Raw genomic sequence first — 27318 nt, 5'->3', positions numbered from 1 at the left:
CCCAAAGGGCTTACAAAACTTGGATCATTTTCCTCCTAAAAAAGGAAGGCTTTAAATCTGACTTGCCCTGTCTACATTAGCTGCAAAGTCCTGTTTAACACTGTGTTGATTAAAAAGTATTAGTTTTTAAAACATGACTAATTTTCAGTCTAGAGAAGCTCTCCAATCCTTTAAAGGATTCAAAGCCTTCACTGCTGACTGAACAGCTGCCAGGGCTAGAAGATAGTTGGCAGTGTCTTCAACTATATCCTGTATGTCAGAGAGCTTTAGAGGAACAGTTCTACTTTTTAACTTACATAGAATAGTACCATAAAGACCAGCAATAGTGATCTGGGTTGGAGTCTCCCCATTTTGAGAATTTCAAAAATAATTCCTTTCCCCCCAATGCAGTCTTTTTTCATGACAGCCTTGAAGAATACTATGCTTATTCTGGCCAACATTTTTAAATCTGGGTTCATAAAATTTAGAAACTAAAATGTGGATTTAGGAGCCTAATGCAGTCAGGGAGTTTAAAGCCAGAAGGGAACGCTAGATCATCTAGTCTGACCTTCTTCATATTGCAGGCCACCAACACCACCGAGCACCCACACATTAGCCCAACAACTAAAATTAAACCGAAGTCTGACAGCCCACAGAAGACTAGACTGTTATGTGCCACAAACACAGAACAGAAGGGACTGAGGTACACCAATGTCCAAGGCCCCCACAAATGGCAGGGAAATGATTGAGGTATACCCCAATAATTCTAGCAAAGGACCAACACCCACCATAATAAAAGTGGCCCGATCTTCAGGCAGGTTGTGTACCTACAGTTTCCACTGACTTCCAATAAGACAGGTATAAAAAATGGCTCAGTGATGATTCAGGTGAGATCACACATAGAATACCACATTCATTTCTTGTCTCCTTAGGATCAGCAAGATCTGACAAACATGAGGGAATCCAGCAAATAGGAACAAATAAAATGTATGAAGGAGGTAGTGAGGGAAATAATTTATCAGGAAGGATTAAAAGCTAAAAATGACATGACTACAGAGCTATAGGATACTAGTGTACAATACTTGAAGAGTACAAACATGAAGGAGGTTGGGCAATTATCCAAGGCAGTATTAGGGTGTTACTAGGAGTTATGGGATGAAAAGGAAAATTTTGGCTGAATAGAAGGAAATTTTACTGAGAGTGAGAAGCATTAGGCTTTGAAATAGTCTCTCCGGGGAATAGAAGGAAGCCCTATTGCTGGAGACATTTATTCTGCTCTGTTCAGGTACTTGTATCACACCATCACCATGTTTCTGAATATGAGTTCTGTTCCAAATAGACAAAACATTATTCTGTAGAGAAAAATCTTGCATTAGCAAGGAAGATGAATGATCTAATAAGTCTTTCCATCTCTGACTTATGCTTCCATAATAATGCTATTCTTTATATTCTTTACCAGTCAGCCCAGTACATGATTTTCAGTATAAGTAATTAGCCCAGAAGGTATCACTGTAACACAGGTATCCTATTATTTTCAGTATCTTCCTCAATAACAAAGCAGATTTTCTTGTGTAAATATAATCCCTATACATACACACATAAATCTTTTGAAAACCTCTGAAATGAATGCAGGTGTCCAGTGCTCTATCTACAGAACAAATTACTCATCTAAATCGGTGTTACAATATAAACACTGAGCAAAATGTGAGCTAACATTGTGTGTGTTTAACATTCATTGTAGTCTGTTTTCTCTAAGTTTATTGAATGTACTACAGTGTATACCCTCCACCCCACCTCAAAAATAACCAAACAGAAAAACCCAGATACTGCTGCTTACTGTTTTATTCATGAAAGGGCAGACTGCATCTTGAATACAGTGGCCTGGGAGCAGTGAAGAGCCTCTCTGATGTATGAGGCCAGTGAGGAGGGGTCAGAGCCATGGATCTGACTTCTTCTTGGTCTATGGGCTTGTTCAGTGAAGTGCAGAGACTGTAACTGCCCAGCCCTTGTGTAGAGTGTATGGGGGTGGAGAATTTATGCATCCTTCCTTCTCTTATACACTCACGCAAGGGTCACTTACAATACAGCCCTAAGTGGGTCAATTTTTAATTCAGCACATTAAAATCTGGGGTCCTTACTCTGTTCTGAATCATGATAGCCAGACTGAAAGGCTACAAGAATTCATTAAAATGTAATCAGCAGGAGTACAGCCTGAGAAATAATGGAAACGTGGTGGAATGACAACTATTATGAATATAACTCTAGAACACGGGCGGCTCCATCCTCTTCCTGGTGAGGGAGCTGAGGTGGGCTAGATAGAAAACTGCAGGGAGGGGCTGCATACATCTTGTGGGCACACATGCTTTTTTCTCCACAAAGATTATGCACTTAAATGTATGTTTTATCTATGTTATCCCCAAAAGGAGAATACATACTGACAGATCAGTTTTAAACTTCATCTATGGCAACTCACTGGTGCAACTTTTATTCACGGAAAATCAATAGGAAAAAACCTAAGCCAATAAATAAATAAACTTATAATACTAATAATAACAATAATAACAATAATACATAAATGCAAACTTCTGGAAATAATTACTGGTTAAATAATACTAGTAGCTTACTACTGTAAATGGGAGAATGTACTGTATTACAATTTAAAATTAGCCATTTTCACATAGCACAGTAGGATATTTGGAAGATTTGGAGACTCATAGCCATAATACAACAACTCACACTGTGATCACTCTGGAGCAGGAGGCCTCAGTGCAAGAAGGGCTTAACTGAGCACAGGTACTGTAGGAGGCCTTACCCGGACACCTTCTGCTCTGTCCTTAGCAGCAGCTGGAGGAGGCAGTAGGCGGGAAGGGGTATGGATGCTGGGTCTATGTGGCTCCTGAGCCCCAGCCAGTTTGCAAACCTAATCATCATCAGCCTGGGCCAGAGTATATGCAGCTGCAGCAGTTATGTGGCAGGGAACCACACACGGGTGACATGAACCAGGCCAGGAGGAAACAGGGGTACTATTTCAGATTTTGGTGGTGGGGAGGGGCAACTTTAACTGTGATTCCAGGGGCTACTTAGGCACCTGAAAACTCTAATTTTTTTTGCAGATAATAACTAAGAAATTAGCTGACAAGAGTACTGTATCTAATTCTTATATAAAGAAAGAATATATATATACATGCAAACACTAATTAAAGACATATTTTAAGTGTAGGTATAAGTTTAGAACAATCAGAAGATAATATAGCAAGATATTCCCAATCCCAAGCCTTGAGGTAACAATTCTGGAGCCTTAACACAGATATCAGAAACACAAGTTTGATACGTTGTATACTATCTTTAGTAGAAATAAATAAAATCTGCTAACTTTCTCTAATAGACATACTCTGTGTTACTGCCATTATCTACTCTATTTTAGTCAACTGTTTTTCACTCCTCTAAAAATGTATTTTCTTAATTTTAACATAAGTGATGAAGTTTTTTTCCTCTTATTAAGAACGGGAATTTATTTTTCTAATTATTTTGGCATTTATGTTTACCGATCACAATCACGTACATGACTCACTAACATTTGACTCCATCATTACTATTAGTATCAAACTTTGAACTGCAATTAGTTTCAAACAAATTTTAAGTTATATTACAGAGATAATTAAAAATACAATTTGAAAATAAGCACCCTTAATCTAGACAGTGTCTGGACTCTAGACTTATGTGTTTAACTAATATTGTTGTTTTAAACTGGAACTGCTAAGGCATGTACAAGCTAAATTTACATTCTAGAAGAACTGATTGTACCACTTTAAATAATGAATGACGAAACATAATATGGTAATAAAAGTAGTAATGATAATTGATAAAAGCAATAATGATAATTACTCCAGTGAGGATTGCTTAGGCATTTTAGAACTCACTACTCAAAGAATTAAATTTAAGCATAGGAGGGAAATAAAATTTACGGCTGTCAAGTGTTTAAAATAATGAATTACAATTAATTATGCGATTAATAGGTGAATACCTGTTGAAATGATTACTTTAATACTGCTGGGGTTTCATTCAAGGCAGACCCACAACATTTTGGCATCTGAGGCGGGGACCTCAAATGACGCCCCCATGCCCTCTTGCTTGGGCCAAAACTTTGAAAGGTCTCAGTTCTGCCTTCTTCCTTTTCTATTCCTCTCATGGTTCTGCTCTGCTACCTACCCCAATAAAGGAGAACTAACAACTTAGAATGCCTTGTTCAAAAATTTTAAGTAACACTTAACTTTCAAATACCTGAACAGCAAATGTAACTTTTCTTGGCATTTTTATCTGTTTGAATAATCAAAGTGGTGCTTTCCATGCCTTCTTGGTTGCATAGATTTGAATTGCTTCCTGCTGAAGGTGCACAGTCTGGGCCAGCTCATGCTCTATTGAGATGGTTGCAAGGCCAACCAGCGTCTCCTGCGTCATTGTGGAGCGTAGATGTGTTTTTATTAATTTCAGCTTGGAGAAGCTGAGTTCTCCACTGGCAACTGTTACCGGAAGTGTTAGAAGTATGCACAGAGCAACAAAAGCATTGGGAAAGAGGGTGGTCATCTTATTTGTGCACATATATTCCAGAACAGTCTTTGGAGTTGATCCTGCTGAAATGTATCTTGAAAGGGCTTTCAGTTCATCACCTAAATCACTCATATCAACATCGGTCATGTCATCATATGTCAACACTGTCTCCAGTGCCCCGCATTGCTGGTGTAGGTCTTCTTCAGGTATATGAGGAATTTTGGAATATCATACAACATCCCAAATATACTGCTGTGTTCTTTGAGCTGCATGAAACATTCTTCAACTGACTATTGCACAATCTAGCACCTGGTTAAAGAATTCAACTTTGAAATGTTGTTTGGGGTCTCATGGGATTATCCCATGCCTCATAATCAAAATGTCTTCTTTTTCAGTGATTCTTGTATTCTTGAATGGGTGGGAAAATAGCTTCAGTGTGAAGTTCCTCGGCCAACTCGTGTGCACTCTTCAGAACGTTTTGAAATCCTCATTGACCAGTAAGACTGTAGGTATGACTTTGCTTTGTCCAATTGTTCCATTGCTCCAGATATATCAAGGTCAACACCTTGGAGTCTCTTGCCTACAACACTTATTTCAAACAGTATGTCATGCCACAACACTAAGTCACACAGAAATTTGAAGTTCTCCCATGAACAGCCTCCATAATGGCAACTATAGCATCATCTTTCATCCCAATTTAGTGTTTGATAGGCTTTATCACCTCCACTCGACTTTCCCATCGTGTGGCACTCAGTGGTTTCAGTGTCAGAGAGGATGTTTCCAGATGTTGCTTCAAAATCTGCCATTGATGAACTGATGCAGAGAAAAATACATAGATGCTTTGAATTACATAAAAAATGCAGCAGCCTCACTAGAAGCTGATGCTGCATCACTGACCACCAAGTTCAATGATTTAGAACTGCATGGGAAAAAAAAAACCTCGACGGTTTAACTCTTGGATCCAAGTCTGCACTCTTCTGTTCTTTCCTTTCATGTTGGCATCACTATCGTAGCCCTGATCTCTCATGTCAGCTATCGCAATTCCCGTATTTTCCAGCTTTTTAAGAAGCACATTTGTCATATCAGCTCCTGTAGTATCAACAATGTCAATAAATTCTACAAAATGCTCTCTGACAGTCACTATTGCAGGGATATTTTCACTAGGTTCTGTTGTTACAAAACGCAACATTAAAGTAATTTGTTCCATATGTCTGGTATCAGGTGTGCAGTCCAGAATAACAGAGTAATATCTTGCTGACTTCAGATATGCCACAATCTTCTATTTGACTTTTGTTGCCAGTAACTGTATGATCGATCGCATTTTGAATTGTTTTTCCATGGTAGTAGTGTGTGTAGATTTCTTGGGTGGTGATTCTTCTTAGATGCTCCTGGAGTACAGCATCAAACTCAGCCATCAGCTCCACAATTTTAGGGAAGTTTCTATTGTTTGGCACATACAGTTGATTTGAAGTGCCACACAGTGCTAAGTTTTGGGTAGCAAGCAAGTATTCTCACAATGGCAATGAGCCTTTTCAGAACATTTTGCCAATAAAGAGGCTCTGATGCAATCTTCTCTTGATGCTGATCATCTATGGTGGCCTTTAACCTTAGTATCATCTCAAGCTCTTTCCACCTATGGAATGCTCTCTGGTGATTTGCTGCCTTCTCATGGCATGCCAGATTTCCAGTCAGATTTTTCCAGTCCTTTCTTCCTGTAGAACCCAATGTGGCTGGAACATTAGACTGGAAGAGTTTGCAGCAAAAACGGTATGCAGCATTCTGGGTTTTTGAGTACATAAGCCATGGCCTCTCCACTTTGTAACAGTTGGGGATTTCATGCCAGTAATGTGTTTGATGGAAACTTCTATTTTCATTGTCTTTGGGGAACATGAAGTTTTTCACTTGCTGCGGCCCATGCAGTACAAGGAAGTCCTTCAGGCTACTGCTCAAGTGGGTCCACAGTCCTGGATCATCTAGACTTAAAGAACTAAACTCAACAGCAGCTGTTTCTTGCGCCTCCACCACACTCTTCTCTGATCTACACTATTCTTCAGGAATGTGCATGGTTACATACATTTGAGATGGAGATATGGATGCAGCAGTAGCTGCCAGGTCACCTGCACTCTGACTAACTGGAAGACAGACATCTACTCACCACTCATATCCTCGCTGGGGCCGGAAGTCTCACCGTGAACATTTGTGTCTGTGTATCTCAGGAGAGCTCCTTCCTGCTTACATAGAAAAGCTTCCTTTGCTTGCTTTCTTTTTCTGAATGCTGCCCTAGAGGGGTATTTTCTTCTTTCACTCATGACTGCTGTTCTGTGCCAGATATAGTGGTTCTCAACACTCAGTTGAAGGGGACAAATAAGCAGGCTGGTAGCAGGGCCTGAGTGAGGGAAGATATCAGCGTCTTAAGGGCCTAACTGGCTCCTACTACTTCAGTTGACTGCCGGTTCTCCTCAAGTGGGTTCAGGGAAGCAGCAGCAAACAGGAAGCTACCTGAGAAGCTCCCTAATCAGTCCAGGCTCCTGGGGGTGCTAGGGAGGTACATAAGAGGCTCCTCCTCCTCTCTCTCCCTGCAGCTCCTGCTGCTTTCTGTTATTCCCTCTCACCTTTTCTCCTGCCTGTCTGTTATATCTCGTGTGCCTGCCTTCCTCCAGCACAGCACTCCACCATCTCTGTGCATCTAGAGCAGAGAGAATACATATGCACCAGCAGCAGACACAATTTTCTACACTCTGGGTCCTAGTGGCTCCCCCCCATAGTCTGGCACCTGAGGTGGCCACCTCAGTTCGCCTCATGGTAAGGCCAGCCCTTGTTTCATTGTACAATTAATGGTGTATTAGGGCACCAAGATAGGTGTCTTATTATTATTGAAATATCTAAATAATAATTAAAGAAATACTTGAATAAAGGCATTGTCATTGCAACTCACTCCTGACCTGATATACCTCCATGCTTGTAATGTTTTATTTGACATACACTTAAAAATAGCAAACACCAAACTCAACAATACTGTATTTTATGTATTAATACCAACAAATCCTGCTTTGAAACATTTTCTAAATTTCAGTTAGCTGGCACTGTTTCTGTCCTTCCTTCCAGTCCTGCCTCAACTTCAGTTTATCTCAGCATGTGTGCTGTTCCCACCAAATGCCATGGATTTCCAAATATAAGTATGATTAATAAGATACACCAAATAACTGTTGTAAGAAATACAGCTTTGAAAAAGTTAAGGTGATTAATACATCAATTTAGACATTAACTTCTAAGTACTTGCTTGCTATGTGCTATTATTTGAAGTTTTAGGAAGATCAAGGATTACCGCAAACTGAAGTCAAACGAAAACCTTTGTGTATCCTAAATTCAATATGTCTTTAGAAATGATGAAACAAAACATAAATCTTTTGTTCACTAAGAGGCATCTAATTTTTTTCTTGCAGATATTAAATAAAGTTCTCTGAAAAAGTTAAGGAAGACCACTAGTGTAAGAATTTTGTTTGTCTGAAACAAAAAGATTTTTTTCTAAAAACCAAAATTTTGAATAACAGTATTATTCATTTACGGTCCAAAAGGCCAGACAAGTTAGCCTGAGTCTCGCTATACAGTCAGACTCACTACACACTCTTTGGTAAAGAGCGGGAACTAGTGAGATGTACAGAAGACAGTTCAAAATCATCATCTTTAAACATAGTTACTTTCAGATTTCTTCTGTTAGACTAGGTTCTTTGCTACCTCCCTACAGTTAGGTTGAATAATTCAAATTACTAATCTTAACAGGTTATGGAGTCATACTTGCCAACCATCCCTATTTAGGGGGGACACTCAGTTGTTAGAAAAATATTAACCATATATAACTAAAAAAACCCTCTTAAAATAACATATTAAAGATGTGTGTATTTCTTTCTCAGTACGTACCTCTATTTATAACAAATACGATGAGGGATTTATTATAATGGACAACCTGGATATAGTGAACAAACTTATCAGATACCATATTTTCCCTCTCTACAGTCACCTTTCTATAATTATGCAAGAAGGTGTCTGCCTCATGTAAAGAGGAAGAAAAATGAAGGGAGCCAGCCAATGATCTGGACTGAGATTGCCAGTTCATTTCACACAGACTATCAGTGAGTCATCAGACAGTAATTGCTTTCAGTAACTGTGCTGACATGAACCAGATTAAAACTGGTGACCCTAAAGGCGGATGGTACCGTATCCCTATAGCAAATCCCTGAGTCATACAGTCCCTCAGCGAGGACTGGTAACGTGCTGATGATTTAGTTTTAGTTTTGTTGATAAATCAGGCTTGAATTTTATTTTTGTAAGGTTGGTTGAGAATCTGAGTGCATAAAGTGAATGAGGATTTTTTTCTAGAGAAATATTGGCATTGGCTCAACAAAAAGAGGGACAAGGGTATGTTGAGTATAACAGCCTGTACATCAAGATTAGATAATTTAATTTTCTCTCACATCACATGCTCATTACACCCTCATGTAAACAGGTGGAGTCCTCATCTCATTCCAAATAAAAACTACACATGCAAAAGGTTACACACACACACACACACACACACACACAAATCATTCTTTGCAAGGACTGCAAAGTTTAAGGGTTCCGGCAGCCATCACATTTACCTGACAATGGGCCAGTTTTTTCAAGGTATTTAGAAACATAGTGAGATTTTCAAAAGCACCTAGGTGCCTAATTTTTTGTGTGCTTTTGAAAATCCCACTGTATGCATGTTTAGGTGCCTAAATATCTTGAAAAATCTGGCCCTATATTCTTAGCCTCACCCTGCTATAAACAAAAAAAACCCTCACATTGGTCAGTATTTATCTCTTCAGTCAATAAATCCTAATATTCACCTCAAGAGAGTCAACAAAAACAACAAGGAGTCCGGTGGCACCTAAAGATTAACAGATTTATTTGCCCAAATAAATCTGTTAGTCTTTAAGGTGCCACCGGACTCCTTGTTGTTTTTATGGATACAGACTAACACGGCTACCCCCTGATAAGAGAGTCAACAGTTAATTAATATTTTGAGATATACTTTGAGTACGGATAGGTGCATTGTAGTAAGATTAGTTAATATATTTTAATTGTTGATTGACAGATTTATCTCAAATTTATAGATTTATTTTACAAGATGGATATTGTTATTGTTTGAAGGTTGGGGACAAATGCTATGCACAAATCTGAAAATGTCATAGTCATAAAATTTCAGGCCAGAGGGGACAATCAGATCATCTAGTCTGACTTCCTGTATATCATAAGTCACCAACACCACCCAGCATTCAAATACTAAACTCAACAATTGAAAATAGACCTGGGTATTACAGCCCTCAGGACACTACACTACTATGTGCCACAGGCAGAGAATAGGGGAGACAAAGGTAATCAAAAATGTTGCATATTACTATTAGTATAAAGAAAATTCGGAGTATACCTATAATATTAAAAAGAAATCTCATTATTTAGATTCTTTCAGTTATTTTTAAAGTGCCTATTTACACAGCAATTTACTGCATGGCAAACTAGGGTATTAATCTACAGCACACCAGCTTGCCTGCATAGTAATGTCCCGTGTGGAAACTGCTAAAGCACACTAAGGGTACATCTACACTGTGATAAAAGACCCACAGCACAGCTGCAGATGGTCTGAATCAGCTGACCCAGCTCTGAGACTCGGTGCTGTAGGTTTTTTATCGCAATGTAGAGATACCCTAAAAGTCCTGGAATATGGCTTGGCTTACAACTACCTGCCACACAGTAACCTGCTATGTAGACACGCCCTGTAAGTTTTAGACAGGCTTTCCCTGAGGGTGATAGGCCCAAATGAAGAACGTAAAAACATAAGAATAGCCATAGTGGGTCAGACCAAAGGTCCATCTAGCCCAGTATCCTGTCTTCCGACAGTGGCCAATGCCAGGCGTCCCAGAGGGAATGAACAGAACAGGTAATCATCAAGCGATCCATCCGCTGTCACCCATTCCCAGCTTCTGGCAAACACAAGCTATGGACACCATCCCTGCCCATCCTGGCTAATAGCCATTGATGGACCTACCCTCCATGAATTTATCTAGCTCTCTTTTGAATCCTGTTATAGTCTTGGCCTTCACTACATCCTCTGGCAAAGAGTTCCACAGGTTGACTGTGCGTTGTATGAAGAAATACTTCCTTTTGTTAGTTTTCAACCTGTGCCTATTAATTTCATTTGGTGACCCCAATTCTTGTATTATGAGGAATAATTAAATAACACTTCCTTATTTACTTTCTCCACACCAGTCATGATTTTATAGACCTCAACCATATTCCCCCTTAGTCGTCTCTTTTCCAAGATGAAAAATCCCAATCTTATTAATCTCTCTTCATACAGAAGCCATTCCATACCCCTAATAATTTTTGTTGCCCTTTTCTGAACCTTTTCCAATTCCAATATATCTTTTTTGAGATGGGGTGACCACATCTGTACACAGTATTCAAGATGTGAGCGTACCATGGATTTATATAGAGGCAGTATGATATGTTCTCTCTTATCTATCCCTTTCTTAATGATGCCCAACATTCTGTTCGCTTTTTTGACTGCCACTGCACACTGAGTGGATGTTTTCAGAGAACTATCCACAATGACTCCAAGATCTCTCTCGTGAATGGTAACATCTAATTTAGATCCCATTGTTTTATATGTATAGTTGGGATTATGTTTTCCAATGTGCATTATTTTGCATTTATCAACACTGAATTTCATCTGCCATTTTGTTGCCCAGTCATCCAGTTTTGAGAGATCCGTTTGTAGCTTGTGAACATGTGGACTCACCCCCGCGGCACCTCCTGCTGGTTACTTCGGGGAATTAGCTTGATTCCAGCTACAGAGCACCCTCTGTAGGCCGGTGATCCACCTGTCCTCTGCTGGCCCGGGGCCCCTCCCTGGACCTCAGTGCCCCTTTAACTGGGTCTCCCCCCTCCCAGGGGAACCCCACCCCACTATCCCCAATTTGCCTCAGTATTGGCTACTGCCCAGTCATTGTCTAGCCCCCACGCCCTGGGGCAGACTGCAGTATCAGCCACTCATCATAGGCAAAGGGGTTTTGGCCTGGCTGCCTTTACCCACCTTCCGGCTGCCCCTCTGCAAGCCCAGTACCTTGGAGGCCTTGAATTAAGCCCTGCAGCCTGGGGAGTTGCTGGCCTAGGGCTTCCCAGCTCCTAAGGCTTTTTCCCCCAGCCCTGCCTTCCTTTAGGTCCCCTGGGTGAGTCCCGGAGCAGCCAGGCCTGTCTCCCTCTCCAGTCAGAGAGAGACTGTTTGCTCGTGGCTTCCCTGGCCTTCTTATTAGGCCCTGTGGCTCAGTTTGGGGCATGGCCCCAGCTGCAGCCACTTCCCCAATCACCCCAGCTTAAAGGCTGCTTTCTCCAGCCCCAGCCCCTTCCCCGGGGCTGTTTTTAACCTCTTCAGGGCAGGAGCAGAGGTCCACTCTGCTACATAGCTCTTTGCAGTCTGCCTGTGACTTAACTATCTAGAGTAGTTCTGCACAGAGTAGTTTTCTGATGTTCTTATGTTCAGGTTGCTGTATTAGGGCTGCCACATTTCAGCTGGAAAACAACTGAACTATGCTTATTTGCGAGTCCCTCCTAACAAATCTCACTACCATGACTATGAATAGTGTGAGTCCATATTCCCTTACAAAGGAAGAGTGAGTGGAAGAGAGGACTGAGTTAAATACATATGTTATCTAGAGCCATGTGGATGACAAGCAGAAAGTTACAAAGAGAGGAGAAGAGTACTTGTGGCACCTTAGAGACTAACAAATTTGTTAGTCTCTAAGGTGCCACAAATACTCCTGTTCCTTTCGCGAATACAGACTAACACGGCTGCTACGCTGAAAAGAGAGGAGAGTTAAACAAAATGGTATTAGTTTAGTTATCAGTGAAGTGTAGGGAAAGCAACCAGTGGAGGTAGAAAAAGTCTGATAAGGCAAATATATTACGGGTACAGTGTATATGGTGTATTTCGTAGCATCATATAATTAATTGAAATATATGCTCCATCTAGGAAGTAAAATTAATATACCTTTTCCTGTAGGTCAGGTAATTTCTTTTCCACTTTTGTTTCAAGGTCTTTTTGTTCTCTGAGCTGTTAAAATGAATGACAAGAAAGCTGAGCAAAAGTACAGACACAAACATTTATAAAATGTAATACGGAGAGGATGAGGGAGATATTATTAATTTAATATTATACTTCTTTGAACAATTAATTAAAATTCTTACATTTCCTGAAATATTGCAGAAAGTGTACAAAAATATACATCTTCCATAAGTAATTATTAATTCTTTAAAAAATGAAATGCAGCTTTATCCATGTTCAAAGCAAAATGTACTGGTACTTTGATCTATTACACTGAAAATTTGTTTTCATCGTTTACTGCCTGTGAATAGGACTACATAAGAGACTTAATTATTGTCCACAATTTTTCTTAGAAATATTTGCTTGATGTAAACTCTGACTGGTCAAAATATTTCTAAACAGCAGCAGCTACTTGACTTATACTAAACAATAGCAAAATTCAATAGTTTCAGTATTGCTGCACAGTATTTCTTATAAATTTGCTTTGCTAAATAAAAGGAAAACAAATTTATCTTTATAAATGATGGAACAAAATTGAATACTGGAATAATTGTCAAATTGTAAGAAAGTAAAGAAGAACATTTAAATTAGCAGTTTACACTTGAAATTATTTCCAAAACTTTGCAACTGATTCAGTTTTGTATACTACCTTCTTTTCAGTATTAAATTTGTCAGTATTTACCACAGTAGGAAAAATTAGTTTATACCATATTTCTCAACATTTTGTTATTAGTTATAATAAAAAGGCCAAAAGATGTAAAATCCAGAAATGACTATATTTATCTATGTCATAATCTTCATGTAATTGTTTTACAATAATTTTAGTAGAGCTTATGGCAGAAATTATTCAAAAGTATAAAAGCTTTAAAGAATTTATGTCTAGCGTTCTGCTGTATCCAGGGCCGGCTCGAGGCATCAGCTTATCAAGCAGGTGCATGGGGTGGCAACTCCGGAGCGGGGCGGCACTTTCAGGTATTCGGGGGCAATTCGGCGGAGGGTCCCTCACTCCCGCTCGGAGTGAAGGACCTCCCGCTGAATTGCCGAAGATCGTGATCGCGGCTTTGTTTGTTTGTTTGCAAAACCCCTGGAGCCGGCCCTGGCTGTATCATCATTTCTGCAGGACTGATCTTTAGTTACTACTCACATTTACATTCAATATTCAAAACATCTCCTCCCACAAGGACACTATGTAATTTGAGGATTTCTCCATTCCTCAGTTTGCTTTTACACTCTCTCTCTCTTTAATTTCCTCTCTCTCAATCAGTTACATTGTTGACATCTTCTTTCTACCCAAAGAAGACTGGATCAACAGGGCATGTAACTTCTGGCTGATGGGAAGTTCTACTCCTGCACTTTCTCTTTCCGATTCCCAAAGGATCACTATCTGCTTTTCTGTGTGTTCCCACTCCAAGGAGAAAGAGAGTGGGAGAATGGTAATCAAACTTAATGTCTCCTAATTGGCAGAGCTGAACACTAGTTTAGTCCAAAAGTCTACATCTCATGCAACTGTCTTTGTACAAGTAAATGCTTCCCCCCTTCCATAATAATAAAATTCCACTTCTGATGTTATGTCATGCTACTGAAATGACCTACAGTATTATTTATAGGTTTCTGTAATGCACTCCCTTACAGCCTGATTTGCAGATGCTGCAGATGCACCCCACAAAGCAGTGCAGTGCAGGGTTAAAGTAAAGGAGCTGCGGAGTGCCTATTGCAAAGCCCATGAGGGAAACTGCTGCTCATGTGCTGCCCCCACGGCCTGCCGTTTTTACAAGGAGCTGGATGTGATACTTGGGGGTGACCCCACTGCCAATCTGAGGACCACGATGGACAGTTCAGAGCAGGGAGAGGAGGGGGAGGGTATAGAGAAAACCGAGAGTGAGGCTACTGAGGTGGTAGGAGACACCCCGGAGTCCCAGGAGGCATGCAGCCAGGAGCTCTTCTCAAGCCAGGAGGAAGCTAGCCAGTCGCAGCAGCTGGAACTCGTTGGTGAAGAAGAAGCAGAGGAGCGGGTTCCCGGTAAGCAGATTTTATTTTTAGGATGTAACTATTTTGGGAGAGGAGGGTGGGGGTTATGGCTGCCTGCATGCATGCCTAGATGTGGAATAGCCTATTGATGTGGTCTATCACGTCGCGATAATCGGCCTCTGTAATCTCTTCAAAAGTTTCAGCCAGAGCGTGGGCAATGTGCCTGCGCAAGTTTATAGGGAGAGCCACTGCGGTCCTTGTCCCAGTCAGGCTAACGCATCCGTGCCACTGTGCCGTGAGGGGTGGGAGGACTATTGCTGCACACAGGCAAGCTGCATAGGGACCAGAGTGGAATCAACATTGTTGTAGAAGACCCTCCCGCTCTTCCCAGGTAACCCGCAGCAGTGAGATATCTGGCAGGATAAAATCCTGTGGAAAATGTAGGGATAGTGTTCAGTGCAGATCCCCCCCAGCTGCTCTCTGCTTTCCCCAATGCACAGAAACCCCAGTGAGCCCTGACTCAAGCAGCTCCCCTTCCCAGGTGAGCCGTGGCAGCAACATGGCTTCATTAATCATTCATTCGCCGCTACTCACCATGTCTTCGCTGCTCTGGCCTCTCTGTGCTATGTTTGCTATGTGTAAATGATGCTACAAATAGTCTACAAACTCCTTCACTGTGATTATAAACAATGCAGCCTCTGTAATAAATGTTTCTATTTCTGTTTTTTTTAAGTGTCCTTGAATCCTCCGGCCCTATCACAGCCTGCTGAAAGACTACAGAACTTGAGGAGGAAACCAAGAAAAAGCAAAGAAGATTTGGTGAAAGCAGTTATGAATCAGTATGCCAGAGAGAATAAGAGGCTGCAGGACTGGAGAGAGAAAATGCATCAGTGGAGGGAAACACAAAGCAGGAGAAAGGAATTGGCTACCAAGAAAAGCACAAAGCAGCTGATAGCCTCCTGGTGCGCCAAACGGACTGTATGCAGTCACTCGTAGCCATGTAGGTAGATCGCTACCGTGCTAAACACCCCCCATCCAAAAGCTCTCTCACTTGTGCCCCACTGTTTGCTCAAAACCCCCGTCTCCAGCATCCTGGTTCTTACCACCACCAGCTGCCCGCAACACCTGTACATTCACCTACCAGCCCTGAGAACTACCACCCTTATCCTATGCACTCAATCCCCATCACCATGCAGCATATTAATCCTGAAGTGCAGCAGGCATTGCACAGCACTCCAGGCACGACATATTCAAACCTCTGACAGTACAGTTCAGCACCCTACCCCCCTGCCCTTTTATGTACTGTATTTTGAATAAATGATTTCTTGGCTTTTAAAACAGTTTTTATTATTGCAGAAAGTGAAATATACTGCACCCCAAGGGAAAAACAGGCACTGCAAATCATTGTAACCACTGCACTTCACTCCTGTGCAAGGCACCAAACATTACTGTTGGCTTTCAGCCTCAGATTGCTCCCTTAAGGCATCCCTAATCCTTGTAGCCCTGTGCTGGGCCTCTCTAGTAGCCCTGCTCTCTGGCTGTGCAAATTCAGCCTCCAGGTGTTGAACCTCGGAGGTCCATTCCTCACTGAATGTTTCACCCTTCCCTTCACAAATATTATGGAGGCTACAGCACGCGGATATAATCGCAGGGATGCTGCTTCTCCCCAAGTCTAGCTTCCCATAAAGACATCTCCAGCGCCCTTTTAAACTGCCAAAAGCACACTCCACAGTCATTCTGCACCGGCTCAGCCTGTAGTTGAACCGGTCCTTGCTCCTGTCAAGCTTCCCTGTATACGGTTTCATGAGCCATGGCATTAACGGGTAAGCGGGGTCTCCAAGGATCACAATGGGCATTTCGACGTCCCCTACTGTGATCTTGCGGTCTGGGAAAAAAGTCCCGGCCTGCAGCTTCCTGAACAGGCCACTGTTCCGAAAGATGCGTGCATCATGCACCTTTCCAGGCCATCCTGTGTAAATGTCAATGAAATGCCCACGGTGATCCACAAGCGCTTGGAGAACCACAGAGAAATACCCCTTCCGATTAATGTACTCGGATGCCAAGTGGGGTGGTGCCAGAATAGGAATATGCGTCCCATCTATCGCCCCTCCACAGTTAGGGAAACCCATTTGTGCAAAGCCATCCAGAATGTCCTGCACGTTCCCCAGAGTCACAGTTCTTCTTAGCAGGATGCGATTAATGGCCCTGCGAACTTGCATCAACACTATTCCAATGGTCGACTTTCCCACTCCAAACTGGTTCGTGACCAATCGGTAGCTGTCTGGAGTTGCCATCTTCCAGATTGCAATAGCCACCCGCTTCTCCACTGACAAGGCAGCTCTCAATCTCGTGTCCTTGCGCCGCAGGGTGGGGGCAAGCTCAGCACACAGTCCCATGAAAGTGGCTTTTCTCATCCGAAAGTTCTGCAGCCACTGCTCGTCATCCCAGACTTGCAAGACGATGTGATCCCACCACTCAGTGCTTGTTTCCCGAGCCCAAAGGCGGCGTTCCATGGTGCTGAGCATGTCCATTACTGCCACAAGCAATGTATTGTCACGCACATCAGGCGAATCGATATCATCGTCGGACTCCTCACTGTCACTTTGGAGCTGAAGGAATAGCTCACCTGCAAATGTGATGTGCTGGCAACATTCATCAGCAAAGTCCTCAGCAGCTCGGGCTCCATTTCTAACAGAAATCACGCTGCAGACTCATAATGCTGCCAAACTGCTGGGATGTGTAGCAATGCACCACGGGGCGTTGGGACAGGAAGCGGAATGACCCACACCCTTCCATCCCCTTCCCACAACCCACAGCGCCAAAATGGGACGAGGTGCTCTGTGGGATAGCTGCCCACAATGCACCACTCCCAACAGTGCTGCAAATGCTGCAAATGTGGCCACATTGCAGCGCTGGTAGCTGTTAGTGTGGCCACACTGCAGCGCTTTAACTACACAGCTGTACGAAGACAGCTGTAACTTCCAGCGCTGTACAACTCTAAGTGTAGCCATACCCTACGCCCTAAATATGTATGTGCAATAGCTCCATTCATGTTGCGTGGTCTTCTGGTTTTGTTTTTTTTAATGAATTCTAAGCCTATAGTTTTCTATGTTAGAAGAACTTACAATGAATTTGAATATTCACTTCCACTTTTGTTGTGCCTTGTCTTAGGTAACAGTAAATTGAAGAAAGAGGCACAGCTTTTGAAACACACACTACTATAAAAGAATAGAGAGGAAACGCAGACAGTCCTTTAAGTGTGGTTCTGTTCTGAGGAGTGTCTCAGTAAAAGTGACATTATGTGACTCCACGTTTATTGTCTCTCAGTGATTTCTGTAACTAATGAGCTCAGTTTACAAGTAAAAATGTCTTTTCTAGCTGCCAGCCCAGCAAACTCAACCTGAGATCTGAAGGTCATTCTGGGTTCTTTCCATCTCACACATCATCTTCAGTTATAAAGGTTCAATGAGGACAAATAAAACCTCAGTTACACCTATTCAACTCCAATGCCTTCAAATTATGTCCTTGGTGAAACCTGTGCAAATCCACTGGTTGAGATTTTCAAAGCCAACTAGGAAATCTGCACAGACAGACAGGGCCGTTCTTAGGATTTATTGGGCCCTATGCAGTATTATTAAACTGGTGCCCCTATGCCCAACAGCAGCTTGGGCTTGAATGTGTATTTTAGATAAGGGTGGTATTTTGAGGATTTATTTTAAAAACTGTATGTTTGAAGATCCAAGCATTTAAGGCTAAAGATGAATACTCAGATTGTGCATCAAAAAATCTATGCAAGGATTTTTTAGAGATGTGATTTTATAATCTTCAGCAACATACTAATGCAATATTTTTAAAGCAAATTTTAAACTAAGGTCCTGTAGACTAACATGTTCTGAGTACATATTACAGTAATGCACAACTGATTTTGTCAGTAAATTCAGAAACTGACAGTATATACCTGGGGGCTGGCAAATGCCTGTTAAATGGCTTCATTATCACTTGAATGGCTCTTTAACAGTTTCAATGTTGTGCTAATAGGTCTGGCAGGCTGGAAGGCTTTTTCACTCCCATCTAGAAGAAGACTCACCAGGCTGCAGCAGCCAGCTGTGGTGGGAGCCTGCAGGAAGGGTCAGAAAAGGGACAGGAAGAGGCAGGAGGGTGGACACTAAGAACCAGGGTTTCCCAAATTTTCGGGTGCCCTACGCGTATGCTGCATATACCAAAGGACAGCCCTGCAGACAGATGCTTTTGATAACACAGATCCTTTTCAAAGGCCAAAGTCAATACATGAATTTAGGGTCTGAACTTTAGGCAATCAAGTTTAAAAATGTTGGCTGTGTGCGCTCAGAATCCCTGACTCCAAGAAAATCACATTTTTCCAGTTAAAAGAAAAAAAGGTAAAATGTGTTCTCAAGACTAATGTATTTGTTAAAAAAAGAGGTCCACAGATCAACTTATTCTTAGTTTTCAGCCTTTAAAAACTGGTTTCAAAGAAGGCTTCCTTTATAATCTTGAAATTCTGTTTTTCATCCATTTCTAAAGACTCAATCCTGCAGTACTTACTCAGGCAGAAGTCCCATTGAAGTCAAAGACTGAGTAAGGACTGCAGGATTTGGCCCTATGTCAAGATAGCCCAACACACACTGTGCTAAGATTAACAAAACAAAGTAAGTAAAAGCAGCTATGACTTGGCACAAAGTTTGACAAGCTGAAAAAAAGCAAATGTTTAAGTAACTGAAGTGGTACTGATTTTCTATTCACAACCTTTTCTCTTCTAAACAGTATCATATTCTTTTCCAGCATATTTAGATTGCAAGTCAAGCTGTGTTTTATTTTTTATTATAATAAACCCAGTCAGTATATTGTAACAAAGACATACTAGTGGTGACCAGTGTGAAAACCACTGTGAGACCAAGTTAGAAAAAAAGTCAAATGATAAAATAAAGAATCAGCCATCTGGAAAGTTCTTGAAACACGTAAAAAGAAAATAAAAGGCAGTATTCTTATGAGACTAATACAGAATACAAAAATATTTAAGATAGGGCTCCCTCTATCATAGTAGCAAACCTTTTCACATAATGTTAAATGTTTTCCAAGTTCTTCTGTGCCGAACAATATTTAAGTTCTTTAAAAAAAAATCTTTAAAAATCATTTTGCATGTTTCTTCCATTAGTAGAGTAAAATTTAGGCTTCTGCTGAACTGATTCTCCAAAAACCTCTTTAAAAAATGCTTTTTCATTTTTCTAAAAAAAAAATCAGTCGGTACACATAGACTGCATATGATACTTAGAACAAACCGAATATTTAAATAAAATAAAAAAGTTTCTATATATATGAAAACAACCATTTTTATGAAGTTTGAAACACAAAATAATTTAAGCACAAGAATCTTACCATACTTTGATTTAATGACCTCTCCTTTTCAAGTTCCATTCTTATTTTTTCTTGAGCTTCAATTAACTAAAAATAAAAGCATAAAAAGTAATGTTGCATTTTAGATTAGAGGCAGGTAGAATTCTTCCAAAATCCTTTCTAAATACAGTTTACCAAAGAAAATACAGTATATATATAACCTAATGAATGATAGGCTGATAGGCATCCTGGCACATACCATGATACCTAGAAACAAGCCTGATGGTGCACTAGGAATGCCACATGCAGAATGTGCAATTCACACACCAAATGTTCACACTTTAATTTTGTATTGAACACACCCTGAATATGCATACAAAATATACAAGATCAGATCTCTAGAAAGCTGCAGATTAAAATGAAGGGCACTCTGGAAAACAGCTTTCTGAGACAAATCCTTTGGCCCAAATAAAAACTGCATGAAGTTCTGAATCCAGTCAAACTAATGATGCCCCATTGCTTAGGTAGAGGAACTACTAGGATATCTATACCACCTGTAAAGTATAAAGAATGGGCTTATGGAGCCCCTATCATGGAGAGAAGTATTCGGAATGAGGATTACTCTGATCCAACAGTCAAACCACACATCTATGACTGGGGTGTTTCAAGAGCATTCACAAGAGCTGATGCAGTCAAGATGCAGTGGCAGTTTTGGAGTAGTTCAACTGCTGCTTGGTGGCTTTCTGGGGAGGGAAAAGATAATCTTTTTTCTTTGACTCTTGAAGTCATCTTCAGTATATATAACCTATTTACTTAGGCTTTTTAATGGGGAGCATGTCAGACACCTATTGTCAATGAGGACTAAGTCCATGCATGTATAAATTTTAAAAATGAACCCAATTTTAACGTTATCCAAGTGCAAAAATTCTAGATATCAAGCCAAAAATTTTTTTCAGTGGAGTACCCAGTAGAAAAACTTCCCAACAGTGAGATGCATTAGGCTGTGGAACAGTCTCCAAAGAAGCATCAGAAATCCCATGGATTAGGACTTTGCAAACTAAACTAGACAAACTGTAGGCTGTAAACTTTTGGGGGCAGGGATTGTTTCATCTGTATATAATTTGTATAGAACCTAACACAGTGGTATCCCAATCTTGTTGGGGTCTTTGGGCAGTTCCACAATATAAATAATACACTAGAAAATGTTCTGTAGGGAACAATCCTCCTTTTGCAAATAGATGTAATGGATGGACCAATAGGAGTTTTCAGTATCTAATCTTAGGATACATGTTTAGCTTCCATTTCTAATTTTAGGGTTCATTTATAGGATCTCAAAGGTTTAAAATCATTAACAAATTTAGCCTTCCAACACCCCTCTGAGGTAGGTTGGTATTATCCCCATTTAACAGAGGAGAAAGTGAGGTGTGAGAAGTGACATCTTTGCAAGCAAAGTCTATGGAAGAGGTGGAAATAGAACCCAGATCTCCTAACTTTCATTCCTGTGCCTCAACAAAACAGAATTCTTCCTCTCCCTGGACAGTGAGAACAACTTAATATGAAGATTTTTATCATATAAAGGGTCATTACTTCCCAGAGATTTCACCACAAAGATGAAAATACCTTAATGAAAAGGGTAAGACCTTGCTAAACTGAAGTTCTTCAACAAGGGATATAGATCACATTGAAAAATGTTTCCTGGAAAGAGTCCACTTTCTACAGTGGGAAGAAGTTCTTTGATTTCTCTTTCATTTGTAGAAAGGGAATAAAGCACTGTAGAGAAGAAAACCATTTGGCATGATATCTAAATAGATCTTTATGTCTCTCAGTGAGGTGGTTTTGGTTTTTAGAACTTCCCTATGCCAAGAAGCATTGATTTGTATTTACTATGTCTTGTTCAACCACTGCCTTGTACTGATAGCACATAAATAATATTGAAGATAAATTAATAACATTACCCAGAAATACAGAAAATATACAGCAAACCACAGGTTATTGAGAATAACACATTTCTTGCCCAAAATTACAGATACTTCCCTATTTGATCCTCGTTACTCTCTCTCTAAAAATATACTTGTGCCCTCCTTTTTAATGAAAGTACTCCACCCAACTCCAACACAGTTTGCTGAAGTTCAGAAGTGAGAAAGTATCTAATTTACTAGTGTTAAAATACAGCAAAAATAATGCTGACATGACAGGAGGAAGACAACCTGAACCACCGTCTTCCGCATAGGTAGGAATACCTGCTCATTTTTACTCATCATTGAGTTACACAAACGTAAAATCTGAAACAATTGAAATGATATTGACTATTTTTCAGCTTTCTCATATTATTTGGAATAGACGTTGTGAATAATCCAAGCCTGCTGCTTTTCTGCTTAGAGAGACATCCATCACTGTCAAAACAGTACAGTACCTTTTGAACAGTTTTCTCATCTTTTTCCATTTTTAATTGCATACCTCGAACCTCCTTATCTGAAAACAAATAGGGAGAAAGGTAAAGTGTGAAATTACAAGCCTACATCAGTGTATTTATATTATATGCTTCAGGTCAGTCTAAGCCTAGTGGAATGCACAGTGGATGAAAGTCCTAGCAGAACTCTGACCTTCACAACTGCCCTTGACATTCATAGCCTTCTTCCTGCTGTTCAGCCGGCTGGTCAGATAGAGATTAAGAAGTAAGTTCAAGAGCCAAGTGTGGCTGAGTGCCCACAGCTTTTCATTAATACTAGTTCTGGACATCCTTGCTGTTAGTCACAGCCAATACAAAGTGCTTTAGCAGGTGGTTCTTTATTGCTCAAACAAAACTATGAAAAGATGAGAAGCGCCATTAAATCAGATGATAAACAGCAATAAAGAATACTGTTTATGTCAAATTCATCTTTCTACTATAAAAGGTACTACTATGTCTAATCTATTTGGATATACAAAAGTCAGAAGCCAGATTTTCCACACAAATTCTGTTCTAATGCCATAGATGTCTAGCTTTCCATAGAGCTTTCTAACACTGACAATATACTAGCAGTAACTTGAAAGTAAAGACTGAACTTCTTAATTGTTCTTATAGCCTGAATGGTGTGTATGTTTGTTTATAAATACACATACACACACTCAATTTCAGAATAAGACAAAATGAATTCCTTTTAAAAAATGTTGTAAAGTAACCGGACTGAAAACAGGGCTGATAAATTGAAAAAGAAATTGATTCTTGTAGACTTCTACACAAACATATAATTCATATTTTTCCCAGGAAGTGTATGTTAATACGTATGTGCAAGCACAGAAACCTATTCCATATATAGTGTCCATTTTACCTCCTCATCTTAAGGCAACTAAATTAAAACTAACAATATATTTAATCATTTACAAATATAAATATTTACATAACACTTTCTCAGATTTTAGTAATTTTGCAGGCTACAAAACAACAGTGTTATATTTTATGAACTCCAACAACACTGTTAACCAACATAAGAAGTCTCAACTTCCATATTAACAAATATTCTTTTATCATGAGTAAAAAAGTAAATATAAATATTCAAAAAAGTTTAGAATAATTAAAAAGTACAAAACAAGCTGTTAGAAGGTCCAAGAATAATTTACCACCTTTTTGGACCATACTAGATTTGCATTTTGATTTTAACATTTAATGCATTCTGTATTTAAATGTCATCTTGACCTAACATCACATGAAAATTTTACCTAATTTATTATTTTCTTTTTCACTGCGTTTCAGAGACTCTTCAAGATGTGCAATCCTATCAAGTAGTCTAGAAACCTCTTCTCTGAAATCTTCATTTTCTTTCTCGAGCATATTTTTTTCATTGTCATCATCGTTGTCAAAAATAATCTGAAAGATTGAGAACCCTTGTATTTCTAAGTAAAGAATCAAGGATTTAAATATGCTGCACAAATATAATAATTATACAACACAGCTATCATATAATTTTCTGAATTCTATTACACAGTTATAATATGAATACAAAAAAGTCAAGAGACTAAATAGGACCTTGCTGGAAGAAAGACTGCAGTACATTATATACAAAGCCATAACACATGGGGACATTTTATTGACAGGAATAATGCATATCAAACTGTTTGTGCGCCCTCATCATTCAGGTCAATTTATTATGGAGGCTGTGTCCAGGAAGGCAGCTGGGGCCTATCCACCCACACTTCCCTCTGTGTTTATGAAGTGCCGTCCGTAACTAGGCAGGCAGGAGAGATTGTGGACAGGCAACACCAGGGGGTTGCAAAGTGCATGGCTAAGGAGGGGGGCTTGTTGCCTTTGTGCCATTTCTCAGTGACAGTGCTGCCAGTGTCATGAGGAGCACATCACATGTCAAAGTGGTGAAGTTTTCAGGCTGGGAGCCGCATGGAGTCCATCAGGCCTTCTGATACCAACGCAGTTGGTTTTCTACTTGGTGTCGGAGCCACCCAGAGGCAATTCATATTCTGAACATTAACATGGCTTTGCATGCCTGTCACACATAGACCGTGCAGGGGTTTAATGCTATTGAAGACTATGGTTTAAATCTCTATGCAAACAGTGATTACCTAGTAAGAAGGTTCCAGGATAACATACAACAAAAGACTTTAAAGTTATAGTTTTAGTAAAGCAAACTCATTTACATTTTTATTATGCGTGTCCTTTGTTTAAATCTTGCCACATCCATTATGGAAAAGACTTCTTATGCAACTGAAGCTTATTGGGACAGCTACTCTTTTTTTCTTGTCTGTTTCAAAGCTATTGAAAACATTTGAATATATTGTCTTATGGCTGTCCAGATTTTACTGCCACATATTTCTTTTAAAATTACAGAAAAGCTTTCGGAAGCTGGAACAAAACTTTAGAGTAATACCAGCCTATCAAACTGAATTCTGAAAGCCTTAAAAATATTAAAAACAAAGAACAGGTTATTAATTACTTTGCTTACTAAAGAAAATTTAAGATAGTTGTTTCATGAGGCAAAAATAAGCATGTGAAAGTAGGGCCTCCTTTTCTAGGTTACCTAATGATAAAAAGTAAGAATCTGGTACCTAGAACTTTGGAAGTAAAATTCTGAGTTTTTAAGAAAAAAAGTAAACTTGAACTCAAAACCAAAATATATTTATGGCAAACATTCTCTCCTGCACAACTATTTCAAATGTTTTTCTCAAAAAACCAAAACAAAACAAAAACAAAACAAAACCACCTCTCAGTCCCTTGTGCTCAATTACACTTTTAGGAATAAACTATCAAAGTGTTACACAGAGTTATGGCCACAGGTCTCTCAATGATTTTACTGGGAATCAGGTGGATAAAATTCCAGAGTGTTTTAAAAATTCAACCTGAAAATAAGTTTGTAGCTCCCCTTTTTTGCTAACTAAGAAGTAGCAATTTCTAGAAAGGTCAAATATCAGTTAATGAAATTATGTTATTAGTAATACAGATTTTCAGACTAACAAAACTACTTTTCAGTTATGCTTATTAGTTAGTTACTAGACTAGGATTAATTTTTACAAGAACTCTTTCCACAGCCTTGGAAATCCTATAGGCAGTCTCTAACAAGCTGCAGAGGGGTTGTTAAAAAAACAGCCAATAAAATATTTGAGTAATTATTTATAATTCTCCTCTAACATTGTTCAACCCTAAACCATTACAGAACAAATTTACAATTTCAAAAGACCTTTTAAATAACTGTTTCAGAACTTAATAAGCTTAGGCATGAGTTCCTTTGCCCAGGCAGAATCTGAGCATCAAGAGCTGATAGCATGAGGATCACCATCATCATAAATGAAACTAGAAATGTTTGACTTAGCTATGTGAATCAAAGTGTAAAATTTTTAAATGATGTTTTAAAATCGAAATGTAGTCTTCATCTCTTACTGTTTTAATGCAATAATTCAGAAAAACATAGTGGGCTTATTTTACTCACAGATCAATTTATGGTTTGTGCTTTGCATAGATAATCTTTAGCTCTAGCTCCACCATCTGTTATAAAGAAGAACTGCAAATAATTAACTATTCAGGCTCATGCTGCAATGAGGACACTCATTAGCAAAATGAACAAAGGGACAGTTTTCTGTAGCTACAGTCATCTGTTACACTTTGAGTGGCAGGTTTTGTGGTAGTGTTCTCTCTACCATCTGCCCACAGCAGTAGTTTTGGCTTGCTTAAACCAAAGGGGACTTTAAACTCAATCATGTAAGCAAAAAAGGGCTAGAAAGTGGTTGGCAATCATAAAGTTTTAAACTCTCTCACTTTATACATAAAATTGCTGATTTGTTACTTTCAATCTACAATTTACCCAATAATAACTTTTAAATATCAAAATTGTTTTTATTTAGTTTTAATTAATGCAAAAATACACAGTTGCTAAAGGTATGAACTTTTATTAAATTTCCAACAGAACACTAGGTAAATATGAAGACATTATTCTGAAATATGACAAATTTAGGGCCATATTCTACTATCCTTACTTCACACTGAATAGTATCTTGGACATAAGAATTGCCATACTAGGTCAGACCAATGGTCCATCTAACCCAGTATCCCATTTTCCGACAATGGCCAATGCTAGATGCATCAGAGGATATGAACAGAACAGGGCAACTTATTAGTGATCCATCCCATCATCTACTCCCACCTTCTCATAAACAGAGACTTCGGACACTGAGAGAATGGGGTTGCATCCCTGACCATCTTGGCTAATAGCCATTGATGTACATAGCATCCTTGAACTTATCTAATTATTTTTTGAACCCAGTTAAACTTCTGGCCTTCACAACATGCCCTGGCAATGAGGTACACAGGTTGACTGTACGTTGTGTGAAGTAGTGCTTCCTTTTGTTTCTTTTAAACCTGCTGCCTATTAATTTGATTGAGTGATGCCCCATTCGTTCTTGTGTCACGTGATGGAAAAAAAACACTTCCTTATTCACTTTCTCTACATCATTCATGATTTTATAGACCTCTATCATATCCCCCCTTAGTCATCTCTTTTCCGAGCTGAAAGGTCCCAGTCTTTTTAATCTCCCCTCATACAGATGCTGTTCCATACCCTTAATCATTGTCGTTGCCCTTCTCTGTACTTTTTCCATTTCTAATATATCTTATTTTAAATGGGGTGACAAGAACTACACACTGTGGGCACAGGGTGCAGAGCTGGCTGCAGGCAGGGGGAGCGGGCAGGGCAGGGTGTGGGCAGGGCAGGGGGTGCAGCAGAGGCAGTTGGAGCCCCAGCCCTTTAAATAGCCCCCAAGCTCCCTGCTATCCCAGGGCTTTAGGGGCTATTTAAAGGGCCCGGGGCTCCCCAGCTTCTACCCCACCCTGGACCTTTTAAATAGCTGTGGGAGCCCTGGGGAATGCA

General features: G+C 39.8%; 1 protein-coding gene across 2 annotated transcripts in view; it reads right to left on the bottom strand.

Annotated features, from left to right (window-relative positions):
• Nucleotides 1-27318, bottom strand: part of C2H10orf67 (chromosome 2 C10orf67 homolog) — a 123343-nt gene that overhangs the window by 60311 nt on the left and 35714 nt on the right. For both annotated transcript variants that reach the window (XM_030550369.1, XM_030550370.1), the window contains 4 exons: nucleotides 23669-23816; nucleotides 22383-22441; nucleotides 20012-20077; nucleotides 12596-12658 (listed from right to left, as the gene is read on the bottom strand). In XM_030550369.1, the coding sequence (XP_030406229.1) occupies nucleotides 12596-12658; nucleotides 20012-20077; nucleotides 22383-22441; nucleotides 23669-23816 (336 nt within the window). The remainder of the gene's footprint in view (nucleotides 1-12595; nucleotides 12659-20011; nucleotides 20078-22382; nucleotides 22442-23668; nucleotides 23817-27318) is intronic.

This window comes from Gopherus evgoodei, chromosome 2, assembly GCF_007399415.2.
Source record: "Gopherus evgoodei ecotype Sinaloan lineage chromosome 2, rGopEvg1_v1.p, whole genome shotgun sequence".
NCBI lineage: Eukaryota > Metazoa > Chordata > Testudines > Testudinidae > Gopherus > Gopherus evgoodei.
The sequence above is the reverse complement of the archived record's forward strand: the minus strand, read 5'-3'. Positions and strand labels throughout refer to the sequence as shown.